At 48.2% G+C, this 27,808-nt stretch overlaps 1 protein-coding gene across 1 annotated transcript; it reads right to left on the minus strand.

Moving 5' to 3' along the window:
* LOC144099293 (uncharacterized) lies at positions 1-26,608 on the minus strand. Its single transcript, XM_077632480.1, has 7 exons — positions 25,960-26,608; positions 24,918-25,003; positions 6,554-6,619; positions 6,395-6,427; positions 5,194-5,304; positions 3,616-3,657; positions 1-2,207 (listed from the first exon to the last, which is right to left on the minus strand). Exons 1-7 carry the CDS (start codon positions 26,024-26,026, stop codon positions 2,175-2,177), a joined length of 438 nt encoding a protein of 145 aa, XP_077488606.1. The 5' UTR covers positions 26,027-26,608; the 3' UTR covers positions 1-2,174.
* Positions 26,609-27,808: the final 1,200 nt, after the last annotated feature.

The raw sequence follows: 27,808 nt of genomic DNA on the forward strand, positions 1-27,808 counted from the left end.
GGGACAAGCAGCATTTATTTCTAACGTTCATTTCAACGCTTTCGCTCTCACGCCAAACAAGCTCTGACCGCATCACTATGTATATTCAGGCTATTGCTGGCAAAGCAGCAAACGTCAACGTGCTGAAGTTCTTCACGGAGAACCCCTCACTCAAAAACAATCTGCCCTTGAGTACGATTCATGGCGCTGCCATAGATATGTTAAATTCACCCCGCAGCTACAATATCGTCTAGGCGCTATTTTTGCCGCCTGTGTTGCACTGCTTATAATTTTGTCAATTTGCAAGCGCCGCGCTGCATTTTGCACAAACCAAAACAAAGTACCAGAAAATAATCATTCTTGCGACATGACGGACTAATTGCTAGAGACGGTAACGGGCGTTCTACAGCGAGGCACAAGACTGCCATCACATCAGTTACAAGGCACTGCAAAAGTCGTGAAGGCACACAAGCGCAGCTGGCGCCATCTTGTGCCCGGTATTGCTCAAGAGAAGTGAGAGATACTATTTCAATAAACATCATATGGCATCTAAAGCCTTTCGTACGGAGCTGCAAATGCTCGCCTCCTTTCAGGCGCAGGATGCCGCTGGAATATCCATAACGGCACGGTACAATGTACCCTGTACACACGTGCGTCCATTTCAGAGACATAACTGAAAGTAATGTGTATGCGCGTACAAGTAGATGCAATAAACTTGGTGGAAGTAATGAAAGCATACATTGCAGGAAAAGTATAAATGATGTTATGCGAAATAACTTAAACGTCCTATATAAGGCTGGTTTTAAAAGTACACATACATCCTCTACGATAACAAACAATCGTATTACCTCGCACTGTGCAGACGATACAGAAAATGCGGAGGAACATACGTACAGAATAATAAGTGACCGCCAACACCACAAAAAGTAGTTAGCATTTAGTTTCAGCTGCTCACTGCAAAAACAAGTTCAGCCGTTGATTAAACACCAAAACAAAACATTGCGTAGAAGAGCTAATATAACATATAATAGTCGCACCAAGGAGAGAAAAGGAGTCCGGTGTGAGTAATAAAACCGAATTAATTTTTCACACTGCATACATTTTTGCGCAACCACTATCGCTTTCCAGAGATTAGTTTGCTTTTGCACCACTTCAGCGTGAAGGCTAGTTCCAGCCTGTCCGTGCTCCGGCAGTATAGCCTCTGTTACGTGCCGATGTGACAATGGAGTTGCATTCACAAAAATGTTTTAGTAATTCTGTTGTGCTTTTTCAAAGTTGCTGCAACCCACAACACAACACGGAGGCCTAACTACGAAACATCGAGATAGTTATGTCAGTGGTTCAGATGGGCTATAAGCCCCCTCGCTTTAGCAGCTCCTGATCGTTATAAGCTGTGCCTCTGTCAACGCCCTCTGTATATACTGCAGTGTGAAGTCGCGGTGACGCCAGCCACCTTCGTGCCATACTTTGCCCATATCACTGAAATTTTGTAATTTAATCACTAAGCTACAAATTTAATGTTTTACAGTGGGTCTTGACGCAGCGTACTAAAATGTGATAAACTGAGCGCAGACGAACGCCCATGAGACCTAACCTTAAGAAAGACTTCTGAGGCTAAAATCAGAAGGAGGAAATGTGAACATAGCAGCGAGTTTATTGCCCTAAATAAATTATTCGCGGCCGCAATGGCTTTTACGCACACTGTCCTTTGGAGTGGAGATCATTTTATTCATCTGCGCGATGCGGCTAACTAGCTCTTCCCTCTGTCCGTACGCTACCCTCCGGGTCACTAACAACACTCCAAACATCACGACTATCATCAACTTCTCGTGTAATAGTGCTCAGAAGACTATGTCACATCTACGAGCCCTACACAACTAGTGAGACAAGCGATTCTTACGTGCCGTGTGCACTACAAGGCGCGACGTTGGGTGCAAAGACAGCACTACTGCCTGTTTCTTTTTGATACTTTCTTTCGATAACAAAAAAAGGCATCCAGATTCCAACATCTATGCGATGGTCGCAAGCGATGCCTACACACTGCAAACATCTTCGGTGCTGAGTGACATCCTCCCCGCCGTCCTGCGATGCCCAGCGTCTTTCTTGACGAAGATCGTACCCTGCATCTTCCATCCTTGCTTCCAACAGCATGCGTCGAAGAATGCAACGCACGCGACAGCCATCTTCAGGAAACACTATCCTGGTTTCTTCACTCTCGTTTTGCAAACCTGCGAACAGAGAGACAATCAGCAGCTGAGGTCAGTGTATTGCAGAGTAACATAGCAACAGAAGTATTCTACCTTATGGGCACTTAGAGAGGACGTCTTTTATGGTAGCATGCCGTAATTTCTTTGCATGCGAGTCATTTTGTAGCCAATTTGGTATTGTCGCTGTTGACCAAAGCTCTTTCATTATGCAGTAGCGGAACTCCTCTTACACCAATGAATCGAGACCATCCACACCCAATGCCCTGACGTATCCAATACTCGGAGGCTACCTGACTGTCACGCCGCTTGAGGCTTTCAGAAGGATGGATGGATGGAAGGTAGGAGCGTCCCCTTTGAAACGGGGCAGTGGCAGTTGCCACCATGCTCAGTTATTTTTTTCCTTCATTTTTATTTAACTCTGCTCTAAGTTGTTAATAAAATTCGCCATTTTCTTTAAAATACGTCTTCCTAATCTTTAAAACTTGTGTCACCTCTCTGCTTTTGAGCCACCAATCCTCCAATCGCTTTTTGCAGAAGAGCCATTTGCACGGCGCCACCTGCCGTCACAAGTCTACTAATAGCTCACTGTCCGCATCATAGGCAGCGCTTGCATCTGCTTACCTCTAGAGTCACTGTTTAAGTACCTAGAGTTGAGCGTAGATGGCGTAGGTCTGCCGAGTTGCCGCTGAAAGCGTCGAAATTACTAGGGACAGCCGCAACTCTTGCAAGTAGAAGGCGGACTTCGTGTAGTGGATAGAGCAAGTGCAGGCGCAATGCGCTGGTATCTGGTAGCATAACTTGTTCTATTTTAGCTAAATTAGTGTTGCATTCAATGTCACAGCTTGCTAGTAATGCATCGGCGGCACCGAGGCCTACCTCAATGAATTACGAACGAAATGCTCGCCATGTGGGTGGGCGTCGCCATCAGTTGTAAACGCCACGAAGCACAAATGTTTTTCTTCTTTGGCTTTCTTGTTAACAATTAGCGAACACTTGCGATAAAAATGCGTGTTATCGATACGAAAACATCGTTTTCTGTGAACATGTGCTCTGGTACTAAAGAATGAACGGCGCTAGGCACTAGAACAGTAGGTGTACGAATTTACTGTCAGCAAATGTCTGGTGCTACACGATGTAAAGGAATTGGCTTCTCCGCGATTCATGGATGCTTTTCAAACATGTGATCGCGTTTGGCCAGCAGAGGCGCGAGCGGACCAGGAGAAACAAACGTGCAACTCTAGGTACTTTTGTAGTAACTTAAATTACCTAGACACTGACTGGAGAAGATGCTAGGATTTGTTTAGGAGTTCTGTAACTAGTAGGATAAAAGAGCTCGGGCTGAGCACAAAGTTTTCACGCAAATATGCGACCAACGCTGCTCAACTGCGTCACATTTAGTTCGGAAAAAAACAGAGTATAGCTTACTCACCTCCTGAAATCGAGTGAACAGGCAGGTGGTGAACTTGATTGCCTAGAGAGTGAAGAATACAAAACAAAAAAAAGAGAACTAAATATGAGCGATGCGTTGGCCTACACCCAGAATTTAGTGGAAGATTAGCACAAAACATGCAGAAAACGAACAGACTATCCACTAAAAATACGCGATAAAAAAAGGTGCAGAGGTGGGCAGCGCTTTGAAAAAGAGATCTAACGTGGAATTCTGGCGCGCTAATGAATCTTACATCACTATAAATCATTATATCTGCGACACCTGGCGGTACTGGCGAGCCTCAGCGATCTCGGGCAAAGTCAAGTGAACCAAGTAACGTAGTGACGCCGGGGTGCTGTCAACAACGATTCTATGACGCAGTGAAAACCTTTGCAGGAAACCAAACTTCATTCTTACGAATGTCGGTTTAAACATTACATGCGCGAATTTTCATGAACACCTGTCTAATTTTACCGCTCAGTCGAAAAACCCAAAATTCGTCGCATTCTGTAACTGTCCATTGTGAGTTTGGTCCTTTGTCGCTGGTCAATCATATATACCCGCCGCTTTCAAGCGTCTGTGGGAAGCAACCCGACCGTATAGGGTGGTCGACGACCGGACATCACCATTGGCTGCGATGTGCAGCCAGCCAATGGCCGCCACTGGTGAGGTGCATCGCAGCGCTCTGTCAACAGCAGGGGAGGGGTCGCCAACGACCCAATGGTCGGTTTACTGCCCACAGGCGCTTGAAAACCGCGGCTATATCTCAGTGCCCAATGACAGCAGAGGACCAAATAGACAAATGGATAATGTACAGGTTACGGAACACGGCCCCAGAAAATTTTCTGTTGTCGCCACAGATTTTAATGTTTTTCCCCATGAACTTAACAGCACAAATTTTAATGTAATAACATAACTCTGTGTAGTTAGTATAGACAAGTACTACAGAACTACAGACTAGAGAAAAGTACTGCCGGAAAAACTACATTGCTACACAAAAATACTGCTAAACAACAGAAAGATCTATCGTTACAACGAAACGAAAACACATTTTGTCTTATTTTTGACATGGTTCTGTCGTTTTTTTTTCGCCTGGGCGTCGAAACTTCCGTCCACTATTACAATAACGGAGAGAGAAAATAATAAAAAGGCAGTAAATTTAACTAGGCACTACCGGGTCAGCTACCCTACACATGGGATTGCAAAAACAAAGCGCTCATTGTATACTATAGTTCTAGAAAGCTGCTCGCTTTTCCATCACACTTAAAGCGCGAACACACAGCGCCCAGCATTTGATAGCTCAAGATTTTAACTTCAAGCTGCGTTTCGGGCGCTCTACCTTCGCTGACATTCGCGCACGACTGCTTCACTGGAAGCAGTACTTTATATTCATGTCGCTCTTGCACACAGTCATCATTTTTCGTTCCTACTTTCCTGTGCGCGCGTCACATTCCCCAAGAAAGGCATCGGTCGAGATCCGCCAGAGCGATACATAGCACCAGCTGCCCCTTTCCCATCATTCCCCTCCTTGTTCCCACGCAGCAGCTCGTCGTAAAAGATGGCGGCCAGTGCACGTACCAGCATGGGCGGAGAGGCGCACTTGTCGACTGCAAGCTCGAACCGCGTACCCTTGAAGTCCCCCACTGCTGAGAACAGCAGCGCGGTGTCGACAAAGCGATCCGGCCGAATCTGTGGTACGTGAAAGGCGCCTCATTACGCGTCCACGGTGCACACAACTTTCTCGCGGATTCTCAGGACAGCAACATGTAGGAGGTGCTCACGTGACGTCCCAGACGCCATTTTATGGTGCACCGCGCACCTTCAGCAGTGCAAGCCGGAGCAAGTGGTGGTAATTAAGCTGATTATACCGGGTGTTACAGGGAGGACTAAGTAATTTTCAAAAGTAGGATTTCGAATGCAACAATATGGCTTTCGCGGCGTGGTATTGCCAGCGTTGACGCACGCCAGAAAACCGGTGAATCATCTTAACTAGTAAGCTGGTTAACTAATTTCTAATAACTTGCTTTTTAGCTATCAGAGTTAAACGCGTGGTTGCATTTAGAGATATGTAGCCGGTCGTTAGTAGCCGCGATACCAGTCTTTAGAATTTCAAAAATGCGATTACCCTTGCCGCTGTGGCTCGACAAAATTTGGCTATTTCGACTGGTTACGTGCACTGGAGGGGTTGCTTTGCCTGCATGCTTTCGAAAGCGCATGTATTTTCGCCGAGCCGAGGTTTTGTCGTGTCCCAGCGGCGAGGGTAATGACGTTTTCGAAATTCTAAAAAACTGATATGACGGTTACTAACGAACGGCTACAAATCTTTAATTGCAACCAGGAGCCTAACTCTAATACTTAGGGAGTTAATTATTAGAAATTAGTTAACCATCTTACTAGTTAAAATCATTCACCTGTTTTCTGGTGTCCGCCAAGAATGGCAGTACCATGCAGCAAAAGCCATATTTTTAAATCAAAACTCCCATTTTTGAGAATTACTTCGTCTACCCTGTAACACACGGTATATGCCGGCAGCCTTACGCCGTGCCACATACAACACAAAATGGCGGCCACTAGGACGTCAGTGCATGCTCCCTAAAGCTGGTTTATGGGTAAGATCTCTCGAAGGACCAGCCATACGCACATCTTACTGCGATCACTGTCTTTCTCGCGGCGACTACTTCCAGAGAGGACAAGTACGCACAAGCATTTGCGCTGTTTGGAGCTCTTCTCATCATCTACGACGGGATTCATAACAAAGAGAGTCGGTCGAAGTACTTACTGCATTCGCGAGCCTCAGGATGCATTGCAAACCCTGCATGTGTTTGAAGGAAAATGGGGATAGGTTGAGATCAAGACCGTTGCCCACGCAATGTGAATGAATGCCGACATCTGCAGCACATGCAAAGTTGTTTGCGTGGTAACCAGAAGCAATACTTACGGTCATGAATTTGTAGAAGCTCCCAATGGTTACGTTGTCAACGCACTCTTGGAACTTTGGAGAAACCTGCGTGGACAAAAGTAGCAACAATAAATCCCTTATAGTTAGTGCTTTAACTTGTTGGCTATTGTTCAGCAAATCTCCAGGCAGTCACCGTCATTGCAACCAAAGCGGCGTCCATATTCCGTATTCCAGTATTGGGAGCTCGCGATTTCTGAAACGTGCTTAACCTGCTAAGCACGAACTCTTCCGGATAGTGCTCTAGTTGCAATACTTGTCTCAACACGATGGCAAGACGGGCGGGATACATACTCAAGCGACAATAGCGCAAAAGACGAGGACAAGGAAAGAAAACAAGAGGACCAGCGCTAACTCCCAACTGAAGGTTTATTCACAGGAAGCAAGGAATACAAAGAGCGAAAACAAACAAGATAACAAAGCAAACAAACATGTAGCTACGTGGAATAGACGAAACGAACTTTACTGTCATGCAGGCAATCCGACGGGCTGCTAACGCACAATATAGTTTTTTTTTCTTTATGTAGAAAGCCTCCATAATCTCCCTAGTTAACTGCGTTTGGTGACTGTACAATACATCACTGTGATGAAAAGTAGGGATGCAAGATTTGCAGTCTCTAACATGATCGACTAGATTAGCAGGTTTATTAGCCCCCAATGTACTATCATGATCAGTTAGGCGCGTGTTAATACTGTCACGTAGTGGTGACGGCAGTCGAAGCAGCGATGAAGACGGACGAAAGGATCTTCTAAAAGAACTGTTTATTGGGCTGACTTGCACCCAAAATGGACTGAATCACTCGGCGGCGGCGAAGCGACAAGCGTGCTCGGCGGTCGTCGAACAGAATGCCCGCCGCTGTCGGCCGTGCTCAATTTAAAGCTGATAGCGAACATTCGAGATAAAGGGCGCAAAGTTACTAGAACATTCCGGAACAACGTAGAATCAGCTTTGCCTGGCTGCGATCAATCGAGATAAATCTAGTCGCGTCTTGCGTCGCAAACTAAGCGATAAGGTGGTGTCGCAGCAGATTTGAAAAACGAACAAACACTGCAAATATTGGCGGCATTACTCCCCTCTCAAAGAAGCATCGACCCGATGCATTAAAACAAATAATGCGACTAGTAAGGGAAAAAAACGGATCTTGCGAAAATAGAGCATGGAAATGCAGCGGCCTTTAGCGCGCATAATACGGCTTCAGACGGACTACATGGACAACTTCTGGTCGTACGCGGCGTCGCTGGGATGCAGTCATTGCGTCAGGGATGACTTCATAATCCAGTTCACCCAGCCGACGAACAACCTTGTACGGGCCGAAATAGCGGCGCAAAAGCTTTTCACTCAATCCACGGCGGCGAATGGGCGTCCACACCCAGACTTGGTCTCCTGGCTTGTATTCCGCGTTGCGTCTTCGTAGGTTGTAGCGTCTGGCGTCGGACCGCTGCTGATCTTTGATCCGTAATCGGGCAAGCCTTCGAGCTTCTTCTGCGCGTTGAAGGTAGGCGGCAACGTCGACGTTCTCTTCTTCTGTAATGTTGGGCAGCATGGCGTCTAGCGTGGTCGTGGCATCCCTGCCATGGACGAGCCTAAAAGGCGTCATCTGGGTGGTCTCCTGCACTGCGGTGTTGTAGGCGAAGACGACGTAAGGCAGGATGACATCCCAGGTTTTATGTTCGGCATCGACATACATAGCGAGCATATCGGCGATGGTTTTGTTCAGGCGCTCGGTCAGTCCGTTGGTCTGCGGATGGTATGCAGTTGTCCTCCGGTGGCTGGTTTGGCTGTAGCGCAGGATGGCTTGCGTGAGTTCCGCCGTAAATGCTGTTCCTCTGTCCGTGATGAGCACATCGGGGGCGCCGTGTCGAAGAAGAATGCACTCCACGAAAAATTTGGCCACTTCTGCTGCTGTTCCGTTCGGTAGGGCTTTCGCCTCGGCGTAGCGGGTCAGGTAGTCGGTCGCTATGATGATCCACTTATTTCCAGATGTTGACGTTGGAAAAGGGCCAAGCAAGTCCATGCCAATCTGCTGAAAGGGTCTTGAGGGAGGTTCAATGGGGTTCAGAAATCCTGCTGGTCGTGTGGGAGGAGTCTTTCGTCGCTGACAATCTCGGCATGTTTTCACATAGTGTGCGACATCGGCAGACAGTCGGGGCCAGTAATACTTGTCTTGAATGCGGCGGAGGGTACGAGTAAACCCGAGATGTCCAGCTGTCGGCTCGTCGTGTGAAGCCTGTAGAACTTCTTCGCGGAGACAAGTAGGTACAACAAGGACGTAGGCTGTTTTGTTCGCTGTAAAGTTCTTCTTCACAAGGACCTCATTCTGCACACAGAAAGAAGACAGTCCTCGCTTGAATGAAGCGGGGGGTGAAGAAACCTTGCCTTCCAGGTACTCGATGAGGCCCTTTAGGTTGGGGTCCGAGCGTTGCTGCTGAGCAAAAGAGCTTGCGCTGATGGGTCCCAGGAAGGCGTCCTCATCGTCGTCCAGCGGCGGTGCATCTACAGGGGCTCGTGAGAGGCAATCGGCGTCAGTGTGCTTGCGTCCGGACTTGTAAACGACGGTGACGTCAAACTCCTGGAGACGCAGACTCCATCGAGCGAGTCGGCCAGAGGGATCCTTCAAATTGGCAAGCCAGCAGAGCGCGTGGTGGTCGCTGACCACCTTGAACGGCCGTCCGTAGAGGTAGGGGCGGAATTTCGACGTAGCCCAGATGATGGCAAGGCACTCCTTCTCAGTGGTCGAATAGTTAGCCTCGGCCTTAGAAAGGGAACGGCTAGCGTATGCGATGACCTTCTCGAGCCCGTCACTTTTTTGAACGAGAACGGCGCCTAGTCCCACGCTGCTTGCGTCGGTATGAACTTCAGTATCGGCGTTTTCATCAAAATGCGCAAGGATCGGTGGGGACTGTAAACGACGCTGAAGTTCTTTGAAGGCTTCTGCTTGCGGCGCTTCCCATTTAAACGGCACGTCTGCCTTCGTCAGTTGGGTTAGGGGCTCGGCGATGCGCGAAAAGTTTTTCACAAATCGTCGGTAATATGCGCATAGTCCGAGAAATCTGCGCACTGCTTTCTTATCGGCCGGCGGTTGAAACTGTTCAATAGCGGCTGTTTTCTGCGGGTCTGGGCGTACTCCTTCCTTGCTAACGATGTGGCCTAGAAACAGCAGCTCTTCGTAGGCAAAGTGGCATTTCTCTGCTTTCAAGGTTAGGCCAGACGACTTGATGGCGTCTAGTACTGTTCGAAGTCTTTTGAGGTGCTCTTCAAAGTTCGAGGCGAAGACAACGACGTCATCTAAATATACCAGACAAATTTTCCACTTCAGGCCTGCCAGTACTGTATCCATTACTCGCTGAAACGTCGCTGGTGCGGAACAGAGACCAAATGGCATCACCTTGAACTCAAACAGGCCATCCGGAGTTATGAATGCTGTCTTCTCGCGATCTCTTTCGTCGACCTCAATTTGCCAGTAGCCGCTCTTGAGGTCCATCGATGAGAAATATTTGGCGTTGCAGAGGCGGTCCAGTGTGTCGTCGATGCGGGGGAGGGGGTAGACGTCCTTCTTTGTTATGTTGTTCAAGCGGCGGTAATCCACGCAGAATCGAAGTGCGCCGTCTTTCTTTCTCACTAGAACAACCGGTGCCGCCCATGGGCTGTTTGAAGGCTGGATGACGTCGTCGCGAAGCATTTCTTCGACTTGGTCCCGGATGGCTTGTCGTTCTCGCGGAGACACACGGTAGGGGCTTTGAAGGAGAGGTCGGACGTGTTGATCCGTTATAATGCGATGCTTGGCAATTGGCGTCTGCCGCACCTTCGGCGATGTCGAAAAGCACTCACTGTAGTTTTGAAGCAGATTGCGGATCTGGTCTTGTTTGTTCCGGTGCAGGTCTGGGTTGATGTCGAAAGTGGGCGAGTTCTCTTGGTCAGGCGGATCTTCTGCGGAGGGGTCGGAGAGGGCGAAGGAATCTCGTACGTCAGATATTTCGTCGTAGAAAGCAATCGTCGTTCCTCTGTTAATATGCCGGTATTCTTCGCTGAAGTTAGTCAGCAGTACTTCGGCCTGGCCATTGCGGAAATGTGCGATGCCTCTTGCGATGCTGATTCCTCTGTCTAGTAGCAACTGCATGTTCCCCTCGATGATGGCTTCAGTGTTTATGGCTTTCGTGGCGCCTACGGTCACGATAACGCTTGAACGGGGTGGGACGCTCACTTCTTCCTCCAGGACACTTAGGGCAACGTGATTTTCCCGAGTTTTCATCGAAGCGATGGCTTCGTCCGTCGAAAGCGTGATCAGCTTGGATCGCAGGTCGATGATCGCCTGATGCTCATTAAGGAAATCCATACCCAAGATCACTTCGCGGGAGCATTGCGGTAGCACAACAAAGGTCGCAGGATAGGTATGTCCTTTGACAGTCACTCGCGCTGTGCATTGTCCTGATGGCGTAATGAGGTGGCCCCCAGCGGTGCGAATTTGTGGGCCGTCCCAAGCCGTTGTGACTTTTCTGAGCTGCGCAGCGAATGTTCCATTCATCACCGAGTAATCGGCTCCTGTGTCGACTAGAGCGGTAACTTTCCGGCCGTCGATAGTCACTTCTAGGTCGGAGGTCCTGGCTCTTGCATTGCATGTCGCTCTCGGCGTCGGGTCACGGCTTCGTCGCGTATGCGAGTCACGGGTTGGGCGTGTGGTCGAAGCTCCTCTGGGTGGCGGCGTCGATTGCAAGGTAGCTTGCGTCGTGGTCGAGGTTCTCATTGTGTGCGGCGTCGGTGCAGCGAGTGTCGGTTCTTCATGCGGCGTCGCGGGTGCAGCGTCTTCATGGGGCGTGGTCGGTGGAGGATCTTCGGCGTTTAGCTCGTGAGCAACCTCACCTCCAGAGGTTGCTGCCTTTAGTTTCCCCTACGGGGGCTGGGCGACCTTCCTCGTACCGCGGCTGCGTAGCTGCGGCGTGGCGACGCAAAGCGCGAGGTTGACGGCGATGGTGAGCGCGAAAAGCGGTTCGGCGTGTACTCTTCTCGACGCAGGTACTCGTCGATTTCGTGCGGACGTTGTCCGAAGCGTGGTCGTGGGGCGTTAACGGCAAATCCTCGAAGACCGATACGTCGGTACGGGCAGTGACGAAGAATATGGCCGGCCTCACCGCAATGGAAGCACAACGGCCGGTTGTCGGAAGTCCTCCAGGCGTCGCATTTCCTGGGGCTTGAGGGTCGGTCATAGGCTGGGCGGGCGGGGGCTGGGAGGCGGCGTTGTGGACCAAGTGGCTCATCTCGAGGAGGACGTGGGGGTTGTCGTTGGGGCTGAGCAGTCCTTACTGCAGCGGCGTAGGTCATGGCCTGGGGTTCTGTGGCCGTCGGGGTGCCAAGTGCCTGTTGCACTTCTTCCCGTACCACGTCCATCAGAGTCGATGCTTGTGGCTGTGGGGAGGATGGCAGTAATCGGCGTAGCTCCTCTCGGACGATTTCGCGGATAACGTCCCGCAAGCTGTCGCTGGTGGTGGCCGGCGTGTCCGAACGGATTGCATAGGCAGAGGAAGGGCGGTTGTACTGCCGAGCTCGGACGTCGAGGGTCTTCTCAATCGTGCAGGCTTCCTGCATGAATTCCTCGACCGTTTTTGGCGGCTGACGGACGAGGCTGCCAAAGAGTTGTTCTTTTACGCCGCGCATTAAGAACTGAACTTTCTTTTCCTCGGTCATCCCGGGATCGGCGCGGCGAAATAGGCGCTTCATCTCCTCGACGTAGCTGCGGGCGGGCTCATTCGGAAGCTGGATCCTGGACTCGAGGAGTCGTTCGGCTCTTTCTTTCCTCACGACACTGGTAAATACCTTCAATAGTTCTCTCTTGAATAGCTCCCATGTCGTAAGGGACGACTCGTAGTTTTCGTACCACGTGCGTGCGGAGCCATCCAATGAGAAAAAAACGTGTCCAATCTTTGCCGCATCATCCCACTTGTTGAATGACGCCACGCGCTCAAATTGATCCAACCATTTTTCAGGGTCTTCGCCTAGGGATCCATTGAAAGTTGGCGGCACCCGCGGCTGCTGCAGTATGATCGGTGTCGACATCTTCGGCGAGGTTGCGGTGCTCGTAGCCGCGTCTTTTCGCTGTCTTGTGCGGTCCAGCAGTTTCCCGAACTCAGGCTCCTCCCCCTGGAGACGTCGGCTGGCGCGCTGAGCTGCTGGCTCGTCCTCGGGTGCGAAGCGCTCAGGGCTGGCTTCACGACTTGAAGGGGGCGTCCGGAACATGGAAGGCTACCCCGCACCTCCACCAGATGTCACGTAGTGGTGACGGCAGTCGAAGCAGCGATGAAGACGGACGAAAGGATCTTCTAAAAGAACTGTTTATTGGGCTGACTTGCACCCAAAATGGACTGAATCACTCGGCGGCGGCGAAGCGACAAGCGTGCTCGGCGGTCGTCGAACAGAATGCCCGCCGCTGTCGGCCGTGCTCAATTTAAAGCTGATAGCGAACATTCGAGATAAAGGGCGCAAAGTTACTAGAACATTCCGGAACAACGTAGAATCAGCTTTGCCTGGCTGCGATCAATCGAGATAAATCTAGTCGCGTCTTGCGTCGCAAACTAAGCGATAAGGTGGTGTCGCGGCAGATTTGAAAAACGAACAAACACTGCAAATATTGGCGGCAATACAACGACCTGTTTGGCCAATGTATACTTGTCCGCAGGAAAAAAGTATTTTATAAACAACTCCTTCAGAGCACGGAACGTACTTTGTTTTATGCTTAATTCCACAGGTACTTTGGGGTTCATTTTGTTTTTCAGCCTGTCTTTCCACCATAGCACACAACCTTTTAAGTCCTTTAGGAGCTGAAAAGACAACCCCTATTTTATACCTGTTCGCCACTTTTGTCACGTTATGCGAAAGGCGGTGTACATACGGGAGAACTGCAACCTTATTCCTTTCCTTCACTCTGTCTGACCCAGGCACAGCAGCCGAAGTCGTAAGTTTTTTGACTATCTTGCTGCAGCCGAACAAGATGACATTATTCGGGTAACCTGCTTCTCTTAATTTTTTAGCCTGTTCCTTGAAGCTCTTATTAATCAAATTATCACAGGATTTGGACAAAGCAGAAAACAACGATTAGACAACAATTCCGGTTTTTACTGTTTTAGAATGATGTGGCTTGTAGTTCAACAACGGCTTGTCGGCCCTAGGCAAGTATTCCCAACAAATATGTCCCCTCTGAACTTCCAGGCTCAAATCTAAAAACTGCAGCTTGTTACCGGCCGTGATCTCTGTGGTGAACTGCAGACCTTGAGCATTTTCTTTAAACACTTTCAGAACATCAGTCATATGTCTAGAAAAGGTAGTTTTATCAACAAAGATTAAGAAGTCGTCAACGTAACGGAAAATCCGCAACGCTATCCCGGCCAAGTTTGCTTGAATACCCCGATCTACGAAGGATAAAAAGATGTCACTTAAAACCGGTGCCACCCTGGAACCAATGCAAACACCCGCTTTTTTGCGTGAAAAGTTTACCTTCCCATTCAATGAATGTAGCTTTTAGGTAAAATGACAGTAATTCAAGGAAACTAGCGACTGATATGCCACAAGCCCTTATATATTCTTCTTTATCGTTGTCTGCTGTGATACATTTTTCCACCACACTCATCATTTCATAGAGAGGGAGAGAGTAAAACAAATCAACAACATCGACACTAAATACATTACAAGACCCTGGATTATCATGCTGAAGAAATTTTACGATGCTCTCAGAGTTGCAAACTCTAAAAAGGTCATTAATAGCCAGGGAAGCCAAGTGCTTCTGTAGGTACCCGGAGACTTCATATTGCAAAGTACCCTTCTCCGTCACAATCGCACAAAATGGCAAGTCTACTTTATGTGTCTTGACAGAGAAAATAACTTTTAAACAAAGGCCTTTCGCTTTTTTCTCTCCTGCTCTGAGTCGGTCGATGTTCAGTTATTCAATTAAACGCAGGGCCGCGGTTTTTGCTTGCTCCGGTTTATCCCGGATCGGAACGAAGTTCTTCTGGACAGCTAGCATCGCCTTAGCCGAGAGCATTGTTTCAGGCAGGACCACAAAACAGCCCTCAATATCTGCTGTCAGTAGTCTCAACTGGTTCGATACTAGAAACTTAACCAACGAGTTGTACCCCTGCCTATATTTGTAATCATTTGTTGGCCTGGCCAAAATAGCAGCACAATCATCAATACACTTCGGTCTGTAGACATCGTGCACAAGACGCGAAATTGACCGGGCGAGTGTCACCTTTTCCTCTTTACGCAGGTGCGGCTCGACTTAGAACTTTGGTCCCATTCGTAGAAGGTCCACGTGCTGCTTTGGAATTTGCGTATCCCATAGGATGATTACTTTTCCGGTGGGCGACGATCTCTTCTTTCTTTTTGGTAGTTGTGCTCGTAAATTCTCCATAGAAACTTCGTGTACTTATCAGTAGTTGCGCCCCAGTCCCGGAAGACCCGTTGGTGCCGTGGGAAGTCACCATCAAACTCACAAGCCACCCGAAGGCGGTCTTTGAAGAATCGCCTTTGGTGCCACCATTGCGACGCAAGGATTTTGCACATACGGCGGGCATGTCCCTTGGATGGTTGTAGAAACCCGCACATCACCTAAAGAACTGGCGGGCATAGACCTTCCCTCGCATACCACGAAGCCACACGAGCATTGCACACACACAGAGCTATTAATGAAGCCAGCAGGGCCTGGTCATCCAGACAGGGTTGAGGAAAAGTGAAGTTCTTCAGGTTATGTGCGGGTTTCTACAGCCATCCAAGGGACATGCCCGCCGTATGTGCAAAATCCTTGCGTCGCAATGGTGGCACCAAAGGCGATTCTTCAAAGACCGCCTTCGGGTGGCTTGTGAGTTTGGTGGTGACTTCCCACGGCACCAACGGGCCTTCCGGGACTGGAGCGCAACGACTGATAAGTACACAGAGTTTCTATGGAGACATTTACGACCCCAACTACCAAAAAGAAAGAAGACATCGTCGCCCACCGGAAAAGTAATCATCCTAGGCTAGGGGATACGCAAATTCAAAAACAGCACGTGGACCTTCTACGAATGGGACCAAGTTCTCACACCAGCCGCACCTGGCTATAGAGGAAAAGGTGACACTCGCCCCGTCAATTTCGCGTCTTGTGCACGATGACTACCGACCGAAGTGTATTGATGATTGTGCTGCTACTTTGGTCTGGAGAACAAATGATTACAAATATAGGCAGGGGTATGACTCATTGGTTAAGTTTCTAGTATCGAACCAGTTGAGACTACTGACAGCAGATAAGGAGGGCTGTTTTATGGTCCTGCCTGAAACAATGTTCTCGGCTAAGGCGATGCTAGCTGTCCAGAACTTTGTTCCGATCCGAGATAAACCGGAGCAAGTAAAAACCTCGGCCCTGCGTTTATTTGAAGAACTGAACCTCGACCGACTATGGGCAGAAGTGAAAAAAGCGAAAGGCCTTTGTTTAAAAGTTTTTTTCTCTGTCAAGACACATAAAGTAGACTTGCCATTTCGTGAGATTGTGACGGAGAACGGTACTTGGCAATATCGAGACTCCGGGTACCTACAGAAGCATTTGGCTTCCCTGGCTATTAATGACCTTTCTTTTTTATCCTTCGTAGATCGGGGTATTCAAGCAAACTTGACAGGGAGAGCGTCGCGGATTTTCCGTTACGTTGACGACTTCTTAATCTTTGTTGATAAAACTAACTTTTCTAGACATATGACTGATGTTCTGAAAGTGCTTAAAGAAATTGCTCAAGGTCTGCAATTCACCACAGAGATCACGGCCGGTAACAAGCGGCAGTTTTTAGATTTGAGCCTGGAAGTTCAGACGGGACATATTTGTTGGGAATACTTGCCAAGGGCCGGCAAGCCGTCGTTGAACTACAAGACACATCATTCTAAAGCAGTAAAAACCGGAATTGTTGTCTAATCGTTGTTTTCTGCTTTGTCCAAATCTTGTGACCATTTGATTAATAAGAGCTTCAACGAACAGGCTAAAAGATTAAGAGAAGCAGGTTACCCGAATGATGCCATCTTGTTGGGATGCAGCAAGATAGCCAAAAAACTTAAGACTTCGGCTGCTGTGCCTGGGTCAGACCGAGTGAAGGAAAGGAATAAGGTTGCAGTTCTCCCGTATGTACACCGCCTTTCGCATAACCTGACAAACGTGGCGAACAGGTATAAAATAGGGGTTGTTTTTTCAGCTCCTAAAGGACTTAAAAGGTTGTGTGCTATGGTGGAAAGACAGGCTGAAGAACAAAATGAACCTCAAAGTACCTGTGGAGTTAAGCATAAAACAAAGTACGTTCCGTGCTCTGAAGGAGTTGTTTACAAAATACTTTTTTCCTGCGGACAAGTATACATTGGCCAAACAGGTCGTTGTATTAACACGCGCCTAACTGAGCATGATAGTACATTGGGGGCTAATAAACCTGCTAATCTAGTCGACCATGTTAGAGACTGCAAATCTTGCATCCTACTTTTCATCACAGTGATGTATTGTACAGTCACCCCATGCAGTTAACTAGGGAGATTATGGAGGCTTTCTACATAAAGAAAAAAACTATATTGTGCGTTAGCAGCCCGTCGGTTTGCCTGCATGACGGTGAAGTTCGTTTCGTCGAATCCACGTAGCTACACGTTTGTTTGCTTTGTTATCTTGTTTGTTTGCGCTCTTTATATTCCTTGCTTCCTGTGAATAAACCTTCAGTTGTGGGTTAGCGCTGGTCCTGCTGTTTTATTTCCTTGTCCTCGTCTTTTGCGCTATTTTCGCTTAAATACTTGTCTGTCGGTGTTAATCGGACATTTTCCCAAGGATACAGAATACGTGTTATCTCCGGCGGTAGCTTTAAGCCCGTTGGGAAAGACCGGTTGGATCTACGCAATTCGAAGTAAATTCCTACCACAAATGAGAAGCAACTCCTAAATCTAACTGAATCGTTTAAAAATATACAAATCGTCATATACTAAAGCACTACGTCGGAAGCTGCTGCAAGTGCTGCTGATATGGAAGCCTACAGAGCTGTCAAAGACATTGCATTGTTTATTTCAGTAAGCTTAGCGGTAAGAAAAGGTGCCTTTTTGTCTTGGTGAGGAATATAAACCAATACATTTATGTTCTTAAAATAAATTATTCTCTCTTCTTTCACAGCACAAGAACAGCAAAGAACACCACGCAGCGGGTAAAAGAAATGAATAAAAACAGGCAGACTTCCTCAGTGAGCAATCCAGAATTCTTGGGCATCAGTTTTTATCGGGAGACAGCTGTGGAATACTGTAAGGATTTTTTTATGGGAGTATTGAAGCTAATAGTCCCTTCTTCCGATACGCAGCAAAGTCTTCCTTATTAAGTTTGATCATCGCTCACATAGAGTAGTCCAAACTGCCATAAGAAAGCAACGGGAAGAGTTTTGACGATCGCAAAGCAAAAACGCCTAGACGATATCTGCGGTTGCATTGATTGTTCTAATGGAATCCTACGGTATACGAAAAAAATGCGCTCGTATAGACAGTTCCTCGTTGCAAAATGCGCTTGTCCAGAATTTCTGGGTATGCGTATTTTAGATCCTCAAAAGAAATCGGTATGCCTCCTACCACCAGTTACTTCTGGCATAGGATTTGGCTCTTGTCAGGGTGTGCTAGGTTTTGTATTGATGAAATAAACGGATAATATCCATGGATACTTGTCCGTCCTATGCTTGTCTCTTGAAATACATGTCAATAAACGTATACACTATCGCGCCCACGACCCGGCGCGGTGGCTCAGTGGATAGGGCGCTCGACTACTGATCCGGAGTTCCCGGGTTCGAACCCGACCGCAGCGGCTGTGTTTTTATGGAGGAAAAACGCTAAGGCGGCCTTATGCTGTGCGATGTCAGTGCACGTTAAAGATCCCCAGGTGGTCGAAATTGTCCCGGAGCCCTCCACTACGGCACCTCTTTCTCCCCTTCTTCTTTCACTCCCTCCTTTCCCCCTTCCCTTACGGTCCGATTCCGGTATCCAACGATATATGAGACAGATACTGCGCCATTTACTTTCCCCAAAAACCAATTTAAAAAAAACGCAAAGGCACCAGTGTGCTGTCCGATGTCAGTGCACGTCAAAGATCCCCAGGCGGTCGAAATTATTCCGGAGCCCACCTCTACGGCACCTATCTTTTCCTTCCTTCTCTTAGTCCCTCGTTTATCCCTTCCCTTACGGCGCGGTTCACGTGTCCGCCGATATGTGAGACAGACTGCGCCATCTCATTTCCCCAAAAACCAATTTTCTATTTCGCCCACTATGAGCTGCAACAGACGATGTCTTCAAGAAGCTCTAGTTCTCGAATCAGAGCCAACCCAGGGGTGCTGTAGATATATGCGCCGTCGATTCGAAGAACAGAGTACACTAATTGTTTGTGCAAACCCGATGGTTTGTGTGAACGGCCATTTATTTACTATAAAGTGTGAGCCAAAGATAGGTAACCCCGAACGTGTTGCAAGTCATATTGAGCGTAGCTCATTTTAATCTTTCTAAACGGGGCCTAAGCTTACGCCAAGATGGGCACAGTTCATCTTGAAATATTTGAAATATAGCTACCTCGAATGTAAATTAGAGTATTGGAACGTTATTTAATGTTTCACAAGGACATGCTTGCAGCGAAGAATACTGTTTTGCATGTTCACTTTCGATATTAAAAAAATCCTACTTCTCATACAAACTGACTTTTCAGCGTAGCCGGAAAAGCGTTCTGGCTGCTCTACGTAAGCCTCGTTCAGATTGCAAGGCCGGACTAAAAGCAGCATTTTTAAGGACGCACGGCGTACGTGACAAACGCATAGGGTACAATTAGCAAGTGAAAGCGCTCCATCATTTCGATTTGAATTTTGCGCTGTAGGAAGGATGTCTCATTAACGCCAAGGTATAACTTCTTTTAATTTTTTATTGTTTTTTAGAGAAAGGAAATGGCGCAGTATCTATCTCATATATCGTTGGACACCTGAACCGCGCCTTAAGGGAAGGGATAAAGGAGGGAGTGAAAGAAGAAGGGAAGAAAGAGGTGCCGTAGTGGAGGGCTCCGGAATAATTTAAATGTTCGTTTCTTTCAGTGCACGGAATGGCGTTACGGAAGGTGCGGCCAGACCACAAGGAGTCACATGTCATTTGCTGCTACATCGTTGGTTAACCAATGCCTGCCCCAACATCTCTCAGTTCACAAATACACCTTCTTTTTCAACCAGCTCACAGCGACCCTGATAATACAGGGAAGCACTTTTCTTGGACACTTGCTTTTCACGCTCACCAAAACGTGCCTCTTGTGCGTGTTGACAAGTGTGCAATGCGAACATCATAGGCAAGCACGAAGCAAGTGGTCGGCGTGTTACTTCGACGAAGTAGACCGGGACTGCGCTGGTCCCTTCCACTTTGAAGCAGGTAAGGTGTCTGCAAGCCGAATGCCTCATCGCACGTTTTCAGAATTCATCGCGCTGTCTGCTTGTTTCAGAGGGACAATTCTCATGTAGTGGAAAGCTTAAGAGCAACGAATCCTTTTTTATAAAAAGAAAGGAAAATAGTGTGTCGATGCATGTGTATATCTGTTTGTTTGGGGGGGGGGGGGGGGCTGTTGGATGTTGTACCGAGTCGAAATACAGGCACTTGTACCCATAAAGCATTTCGAAGGAGGCCCTTTTCACAATGCTCAAGAGTAACGTCCAGATTATGATCGATGACCTCGTTAACTTCACCAAAACAAAAACAGCGCTACAAAAAGACACCCACAGAAATGAACAGATTGCTCTCAGCCAACTTACGTTTCAGTGTAGTTACAGGCGAACCAACTAGCTGGGCACCGTGTGCTCGTTAATGGCATTCTCTTCGTACAACAGAACGCCAATAAGAGGATGTCGAAAAGAATGGTCTTTTTTATCTCGTTCAAATAGGCGGTGAAAGTAGAGGTGGGTCCCTTTTTTTAATCACGCAGCAGAAAGCCTCGACAAAAAGTAGCCTTCGGGAAGCGGTAACTAGGACAGTAAAAAGGTGATGTACTCTTGGTTTATTCTTTTTTTTAAACATTCGACGGACTGTTTTGGATGTTCCTTTGAGAACGCGATTTTTTTTTTCGGTGAATTTTGTTTCCGAATGAAGAACTGCCATTTGTTTTCAGTGGCACGTGAGGCACCTTTGGGCGCTCAAAAGGCATGCAGAGTTATTCTTGGCTTGGTTGTTAACAAGAGAAGTCTATGTTCAAGTTAACACAAAAACGCTCGTGTTTACAGTTGCAGTTGTTATATAAATTACTATCGCCTTAAAAAGGAGCAACAGCATGGAAGTGACCGGTCCGTAAGGCAAAAATGTAAATAAAGAGTATTTGTAAAAACTGGGCTGCGCAAAAACAAAAATAAACTAGAAAAATAACAAAGAAAAAGCAACAGGGGAGCAACGCACATACACGCTTACTAAACTTAGGTAAATGGAACAAGACCTCACGATCGAGGGTCAAGCCATAAGGGAAGTTAACCTAATCCCCATTCTTGGCCTTTGGATACAGAGCAACCTCCGTGTTACCCACACCATCCAGACACTCAAAACCGCCGCAAACCAGATAGCTCGCATGACCAGCCGCATTACCAAGCATTTCCAAGGAATGCGAGAAAAAGACACTCTTCTGTTGGTGCAAGCACTGGTAGTTAGCCGAATTACATGCGGACTATCCTTTCACACGCTCACAAAGGGAGGGAAGCAGCAAGTTGACACCATCATAAGGGGAGTATTCAAGACGGCCCTTAACCTTCCTAAAAACACCCCGACGGAGCGTCAGACCACACAAGGAATCTTCAACACCTTTGCGGAACTAACATAAGCCATCCGTGCATCTCTAACACTCAGACTTCAGACCACCCAAGCTGGACGAGCTGTCCTATGCCGAGTAGGCACAGTTGCGGTCATCCGCGCACTAGATGTTCAATCCTCTCTAGAAAAAACAGCACAGGAAATACATCAGCGTGGCCCCGATACCGAAACATATGCTTAAAGACGTTCACACAGGCAGACGAAGAGCGCGAGTATCGTACCTACGCCGACGCCTAGCCAATTCCCCGAACGTGGTTTATGTTGACGCCGCGGCATACCCAGACCATGACAAGTACGCAGTGTCGGCAGCGGACCTCCGCTTCTCCACTCTATTCACTGCTTCTGTAAGAGCCGAAACGTCATTTACGAGTCACAAGGCCAAAGCGCTCATGTGATCACAGACTCGCAACACGCGTGTCGAAACTTCCTGAAAGGCCGAGTTCCCAAGCACGTTAGTCGGCTCATGGGCACTACACCCCTGACCAAGCACCACAAAATAACCTGGACCCCAGGCCACTAGGGAATGGAGGGAAGTGAGAGGTCACATGCTCTAGCTCGAGGCATCATCAACAGAGCGGGGCCACAAACCGTGCCCGCTTTTACCCCTCTACCTTCTAGGTATAACGAACGCCTCGAGTTTCAGCGTCTCCAAAGGAGATACTTCCCTCCACCACATAGGAAATTAGACACCTCAGATGCCGTCTCTTGGCGGCAGATACAGACGAACACATTTCCAAACCTTCATGAACTACATCTCATACACCCAACATTATACTCCGGCACCTGTCCTAGAGCCAGGCCCGCCCTACACTCTTCCACATTTCATGGAGATGTGGGGCCAAAACAAACACTCTACAGACAGAAAACATGTATTTTGAGCGGTGGGAGGCGCTGCTGACCAGAGATAACCTGGAGGACCAACAGGCCCTCATACAACAGGCCCACAGGGCAGCTCAAGCCAGTGGAGCTCTGGAATGAGGGCCCCACCCATAAGATCGCCCAACTCCCCTTCACTTTAATGAATTTTTCCTCCTCCTCCTCTGTCTAGTCGCTTTCAAGTCATAATTGCTTTATCTTTGTGGATAAATGCAAGAAAATTGGGTTTGGAGGAAAGGAAATGGGGCAGTATCTGTCTCACATCAAGGCGGACACCAGAACCGCGCTCTAAAAGAAGGGATAAAGGAGGGAGTGAGAGTAGAAAGGAAGGAAGAGGTGCTGTAGTGGAGAGCTGCGGAATAATTTCGACCTCCTGAGGACCTTTAACGTGCACTGATATCGCACAGTACATGTGGGCCTTTTTCCCACACTCATGTCCCACACTCTTCCACATCTCGTGGTGGTGCGGGTGCAAACCCCAAAACTTAATGATGCCTAGTATATCAATTGAGCGGTAGGACGTGCAGCTGTCCGGCGGCCCCCTGGCCGGACAAGAAGCCATGGCTAGTGGAGTTCTGGAATGATGAAGCCATCCACTCTACCTCAAGATCACTAATCCCGTTGGTTTAAATAAATGTTTCTCTTTCCTTTGTGTCACCTAAGGCGTAATAGGTATGTCCCCAGCTCTGTAGCCATTTGCCGTCTGTCTACATTATGTGGTGAAGATTTTGTACCGCCATATCTACAGTAACACCCGTTCTGCGCGAAAAAGAACCTCCAGCGGTCCCGCTACCTATCCGCACTCCTGGCTTCTTCACATTGCTATTTCTCTCTTGTGACCGATTGTAACTCGTATTTAATAGCCAGCAAGCTCTGGCGGGTACTGATACCATTTAGAGCTTAAACCGACTTTAAAAAATGGATTCATAAATAAAAGGAATATCGAGGGTTGTATATAGAACGAAATAATAAGAGGAGGATTATCAAGAAAGGATTGCGAATACAAGATACAACCAGATTTACCTCTCGCTCTCTCTCTCTACCCTTGTTAGACTGTTAATCTCGGTCCAGTTTAGAAATACATTTCCCAGCGCGTCAGTATCAATCAACCCAACACTGACAGGGCGGGATGTACCAGCCCAACGACACGCTCGATCGACGGGACCCTGCAGCGTTTCTGAACCGGGCAGACAGATCTCAGCTATTGAGACCAACCAAAATCACTTTACGTGGGGTATATGTAAACGCCCCGTATGAATGAAAAAACTAGCCCTGGCTGCCTGCGCGGTTTAGGTTAAGGTCGTTAAGGTTAAGGGTAACAGATTGGATGCCAAGGGAAGGGAAGCGTATCAGAGGGCGGCAGATAGTTAGGTGGGCGGGTGATATTAAGAAGTTTGCGGGGATAAGAGCTGGCATAGGTCAGGGATTTTTGGGGAGATACGGGAGAGGTCTTTGTCCTTCAGTGAGTGTTATCAGGCTGATGATGATGAAGCTATGGGTGGTGTTAACCATGCGGTCATTTTGTCGGCAACTGCTTCATCGTAACAACAGTTACATATTAATTAAATGCGAGTATCCGAGGCACGTATCTGTCACTTAGCAGATCTATGCCACCACGCACACAAACACCCACAATAGCCATCAACCGCACTCTCGCCGAGCTCGTGAAGAGTATTGCTAAAATTTGTGGAAATTCGGGCGCGTTGGTAGAGATCCGTTATGTTGCAGAACCACGACGAACAGGCCGAAGCAAGGATAGGAAGAACTTTCCGTGTATGGCCACAAGGCTGACTGCGTGACTGCGAAGTAGCTCACTGGCGGCGGCAAAACGGCTGACGCTGCACTTTCCCGAAAATTTTTCCACATTTCAATAGAAACACTGAAATACCTTTGCCCATGTGCTCCATCCACAGTGCTCACGTCATGTGCTTAGACGTATAATAAAACACATTGGCTTTAGTCCAGTGAACCAGGCTACCACACGACGATCCAGACGTCATGAACAGAACTATTCTGTCAAATTCGGCGTAAACGTTGAAAGTTCTTCAATAATGCCTCCTCCCGAGAGGTCTGGTGGTCGTAGAACCTTTGTTTATTATTTATTTAATTTGAAGAGTGCATTTATTGATAGGCCACGGGGACTAGCACAGGCAGCAGTTAGGGCGCAGCAGGACCGAACAACCAGCTGGGGGCACAGCTTTAGCACAGCCTCGCGCCTTGGCCACCAGCGATGACTAGCGAACAATTTATTTATTGCTACCTCTAAGGCACCATAGAGGGGTATTACATAAGGGAATGGGTTACACGGTATAACATGGCTTCAATTAATGATCTGAATAGCGATGGGAATCCATCGAGCACGACGTCGCCGGGCGAGTCATTCCAGTCTTTCGCAGTACGGACAAAAATGAAGACAGATGTGCAGACGTGCGGGCAGGCAGAGGATAGGTGGTGTTACGATCCGTGCGGCTGGAGGTGCAGTACGAAGGGATATAGATTCCATCTATATCTCGACTCCGCTTTTTGGAGTCACTTGAGCCACTCTCATGAATACAACAATTTTAGCTCGCATGCGCAGTGCTCGTTTTTAACACGACTGAACAGTTATACTGACACGTGCTACGGCAAGCACCGCAATCATGCGCGCCTCACCGTTGCTGGAATCTCCTGTCTGATGCAGTCCAGGATAGTGACTCCCTTAGCACCTTCCACCGCCGAAGGGCCAATGAGCATCATTCCTGTGAACAAGAAGAAGATAACAGTAGCGCCACTGCACAATAGGAACGTCGACTTGAAAAAGTTGGTTCACACTATGGTGATTTATGAGGTCACACTATTAACGTCTTTGTGAGTCCATTACATTTAAAGGATGTCAGTTAAGGTGAGTAATTACTCGTTTCACTCATTTCCCAATTTTCTCAGAATTTTCGCAGTTGAGCAATCCATCGTGGTCCTGAGCAGACGCTCACCAGCTACACAAACCAGGACGGCTACCAGAAGGCAGGGTGAAGCTGAATTGGCAGAGAACTCCAAGCGACAACGATGCCATTTGCACGTAGCGTGCAAATCTCCTGAAGTGTTGTAGTTTTTCAGTTAAAGAGTAATGAGCTGTCATTTTCGCATTGTAAGAAATTGGGAGGCTAATTATTGAGTAATTGCTTCTTAGAAATTAATCATAACTTCAGATGTTTCTTCGTCTTGGCGCGAGGCCGTAGCAGAGAAAAGGGGGAGGTCGCGTTTTCTACGATGTCAAGCAAAGACTAGTGCTAGTAGCAGAAGTGCATGGCCACTTTTCGAATGATGGAGATTATCCCCACTCTATTATTTTTATTTCACTGCCACAAGGTAGGTCAAAAACGCCATGGCTAATGTGTTTGATCTGCGCAAAGTTGGGTCAAAGACTCGTTTTCCAACGGCCATGATGATCGCACCCCTCACCTTCCGCATAAGAGGTGGGTGCTCAAACGACTATGCAAACGTTACAGTATGGCCACGGGTTCATATGAATGTAATTGGCGAGAAGTAGGGACGTGCGTCTAGGAAAGACGACATTTTAAACTTTCAAACTATAATTTCAATGCAGCATATTTGGATCATATTGCATATTAAACAAGTCACAGCTCAGTAGGCGAGCCTCATTGAACACTCTCTCCAATGTCTGCATTTCGCGTTAAAAGGTTTTAAACAATCTTACCGATAACAAACAAGGCTCCAACGACTCCCGTGTGCCTTCTTGACACGGTCACTCCAAGGCCCTGCATATCGGTGCGTCCCGGTCCCGAAAAGCCGGTGCTTCGACTTCCGGTGGCTAGTTTGGATCTTGAGCAGCCGCAGCGTCGGCGCAGCCTGCCAGTCGTCTAGCTGTCCAAGACGTGTCTTGGACGCAAGTCATTACACCCGCTACCAGCCCCCTGCAGTGCCTGGCGGCTAGTGCTGTCGTCTTCGGCAGCCCTTCTTCGATGCGGCGGTTGGTCCTTGACAAGACCAGTCCCTGTTCCCCAAAACAGCAGCACGGTTTCCACGCCACAAGTTCCGGAGGAGCTCTCGCTTTACCTTCGGAGCTTCGAAAAGTCGTCGAATCGATATCGATATTGTCGTTCGTCGAACAGCAACAGTCGTAATTGTCGTCGTATATGCGCAAGCACTCAAGGTAAGACCTCGAAATAAAAGCTACAAGCACTCGATTGAAAAAACATAAACCGTTCAATGCGGATATCCACTTAACGGTGGTAGCCTCGACCAAATGAGCTCTGCTACTTGGTGCGCCTGTCTTCGAATGCTCCGGCGTGCCTGGTTGCGACGGGTGTGAGCGACCTCGAGCTCCCGAGTTCCCCGCACGATTTGACGCGGACCACTTGCGAACCGAGGGCGCCAACGGGGGTCCGAGCAGAAAATGAGAAAGGGGGAAAGCGGGAAAAGGAGAGAAAGAGAGAAAAGGAAAAAGCTACCTGTGGAGAGGAGGATAGCCTGAGGCGACACTTGCAGGACTTTTACCCGTCCTCCGCTTCGCGCAGTTCATTTTTTTTTTCCTTTCTGCTGTACTTTCTACCGCTTGTTTTACGAGGGGGCTGATCCCATACTTTTGTGTGTTTTTCATCCGAACCGCGCTGTTAGCCGCGCGTGACCGCCTGCCCCCTCGCCACCCGCACTTTTATTTGTTTCATTCTTCCGTTGTTTTTTTTTTTGTTCTTTCCCTCGCTCATTCTGACATCCCATCATGGCTGGGCGCCGGCAGGCCAATTTCGTTCTCTTTTTGTATGTTTTTTTTTCCTTCACGCGAAGGAGGCTCTCTTTGTTTCAACCGGACGCTAGTGCCGGTGAGCAGTTTTTGCTGAAATAGACGAGCGTACACGTTTCCTCACTTGAAAACTTGCTCTTTGTTAGCGCGATCCTTCACTCTCTTGTTCGGAGGCGCGCTTGGTAAATGAGTAGCACCGAACAAAAGTGGCAAAATGAAGGGCACCCTCCGCTTCTTTGTGTCCTCTGACGCGTTTGTTTCGTCCACACTACAGCTGCAGACATCGCGATGGCCTCCAAACACATATTCATAACAGCTCTCCCCCTCCCCTCTCTATTTATTGTTTGTAGTGCGATTATAATACCTACAGCCAGCGAACGCGGAACGGACGAATAAGAAGCGAGGGACTTTCCGGGGAAAGGCCTGTGATGGAAACTAAGCTTGGGGAACGGGACGGTCCTGTATTTTTCCTTGAGTGAGGTCGTCCGAACTAAATTGAGCAAGTGGTACGTATGCAGGCGAGCGGCGTCCGAACCCTGAGAGCGGAACGTATTTGTTTACGCAACACGAACAGTAGGGCCCGGTTACGTGTCCACACGGGGCCCTACTCACCGTACTCGTGTAACCGCTTTGGGAATCGGGCTGCATGTTTAGCTCACCGGTTACCGCGGGAGGGAGCACCATGCATCAAGGCGTAGCCCCTTGACAGTCATGCCCGATAAGGGCTCGCTAGGGAGGCGGCGTCGCGGCCGGGTTCAAAGCGAGGGGTCACGCAACGCGTGATGAGCATCACAAACAGCAGCTG

The sequence above is a fragment of the Amblyomma americanum genome, chromosome 7 (assembly GCF_052857255.1).
Source record: "Amblyomma americanum isolate KBUSLIRL-KWMA chromosome 7, ASM5285725v1, whole genome shotgun sequence".
NCBI lineage: Eukaryota > Metazoa > Arthropoda > Arachnida > Ixodida > Ixodidae > Amblyomma > Amblyomma americanum.

What these genes read in the sequence shown, in the direction of transcription:
- LOC144099293 (XM_077632480.1), bottom strand. Translation starts at nt 26,026, where the DNA reads ATGCAGGGCCTTGGAGTGACCGTGTCAAGAAGGCACACGGGAGTCGTT. An exon ending in TGGAGCCTTGTTTGTTATCG is followed by an intron (nt 25,004 to 25,959) that starts GTAAGATTGTTT and finishes TCTTGTTCACAG; the next exon opens with GAATGATGCTCATTGGCCCT. An exon ending in GCGCCTCTCCGCCCATGCTG is followed by an intron (nt 3,658 to 5,193) that starts GTACGTGCACTG and finishes TTCACTCTCTAG; the next exon opens with GCAATCAAGTTCACCACCTG.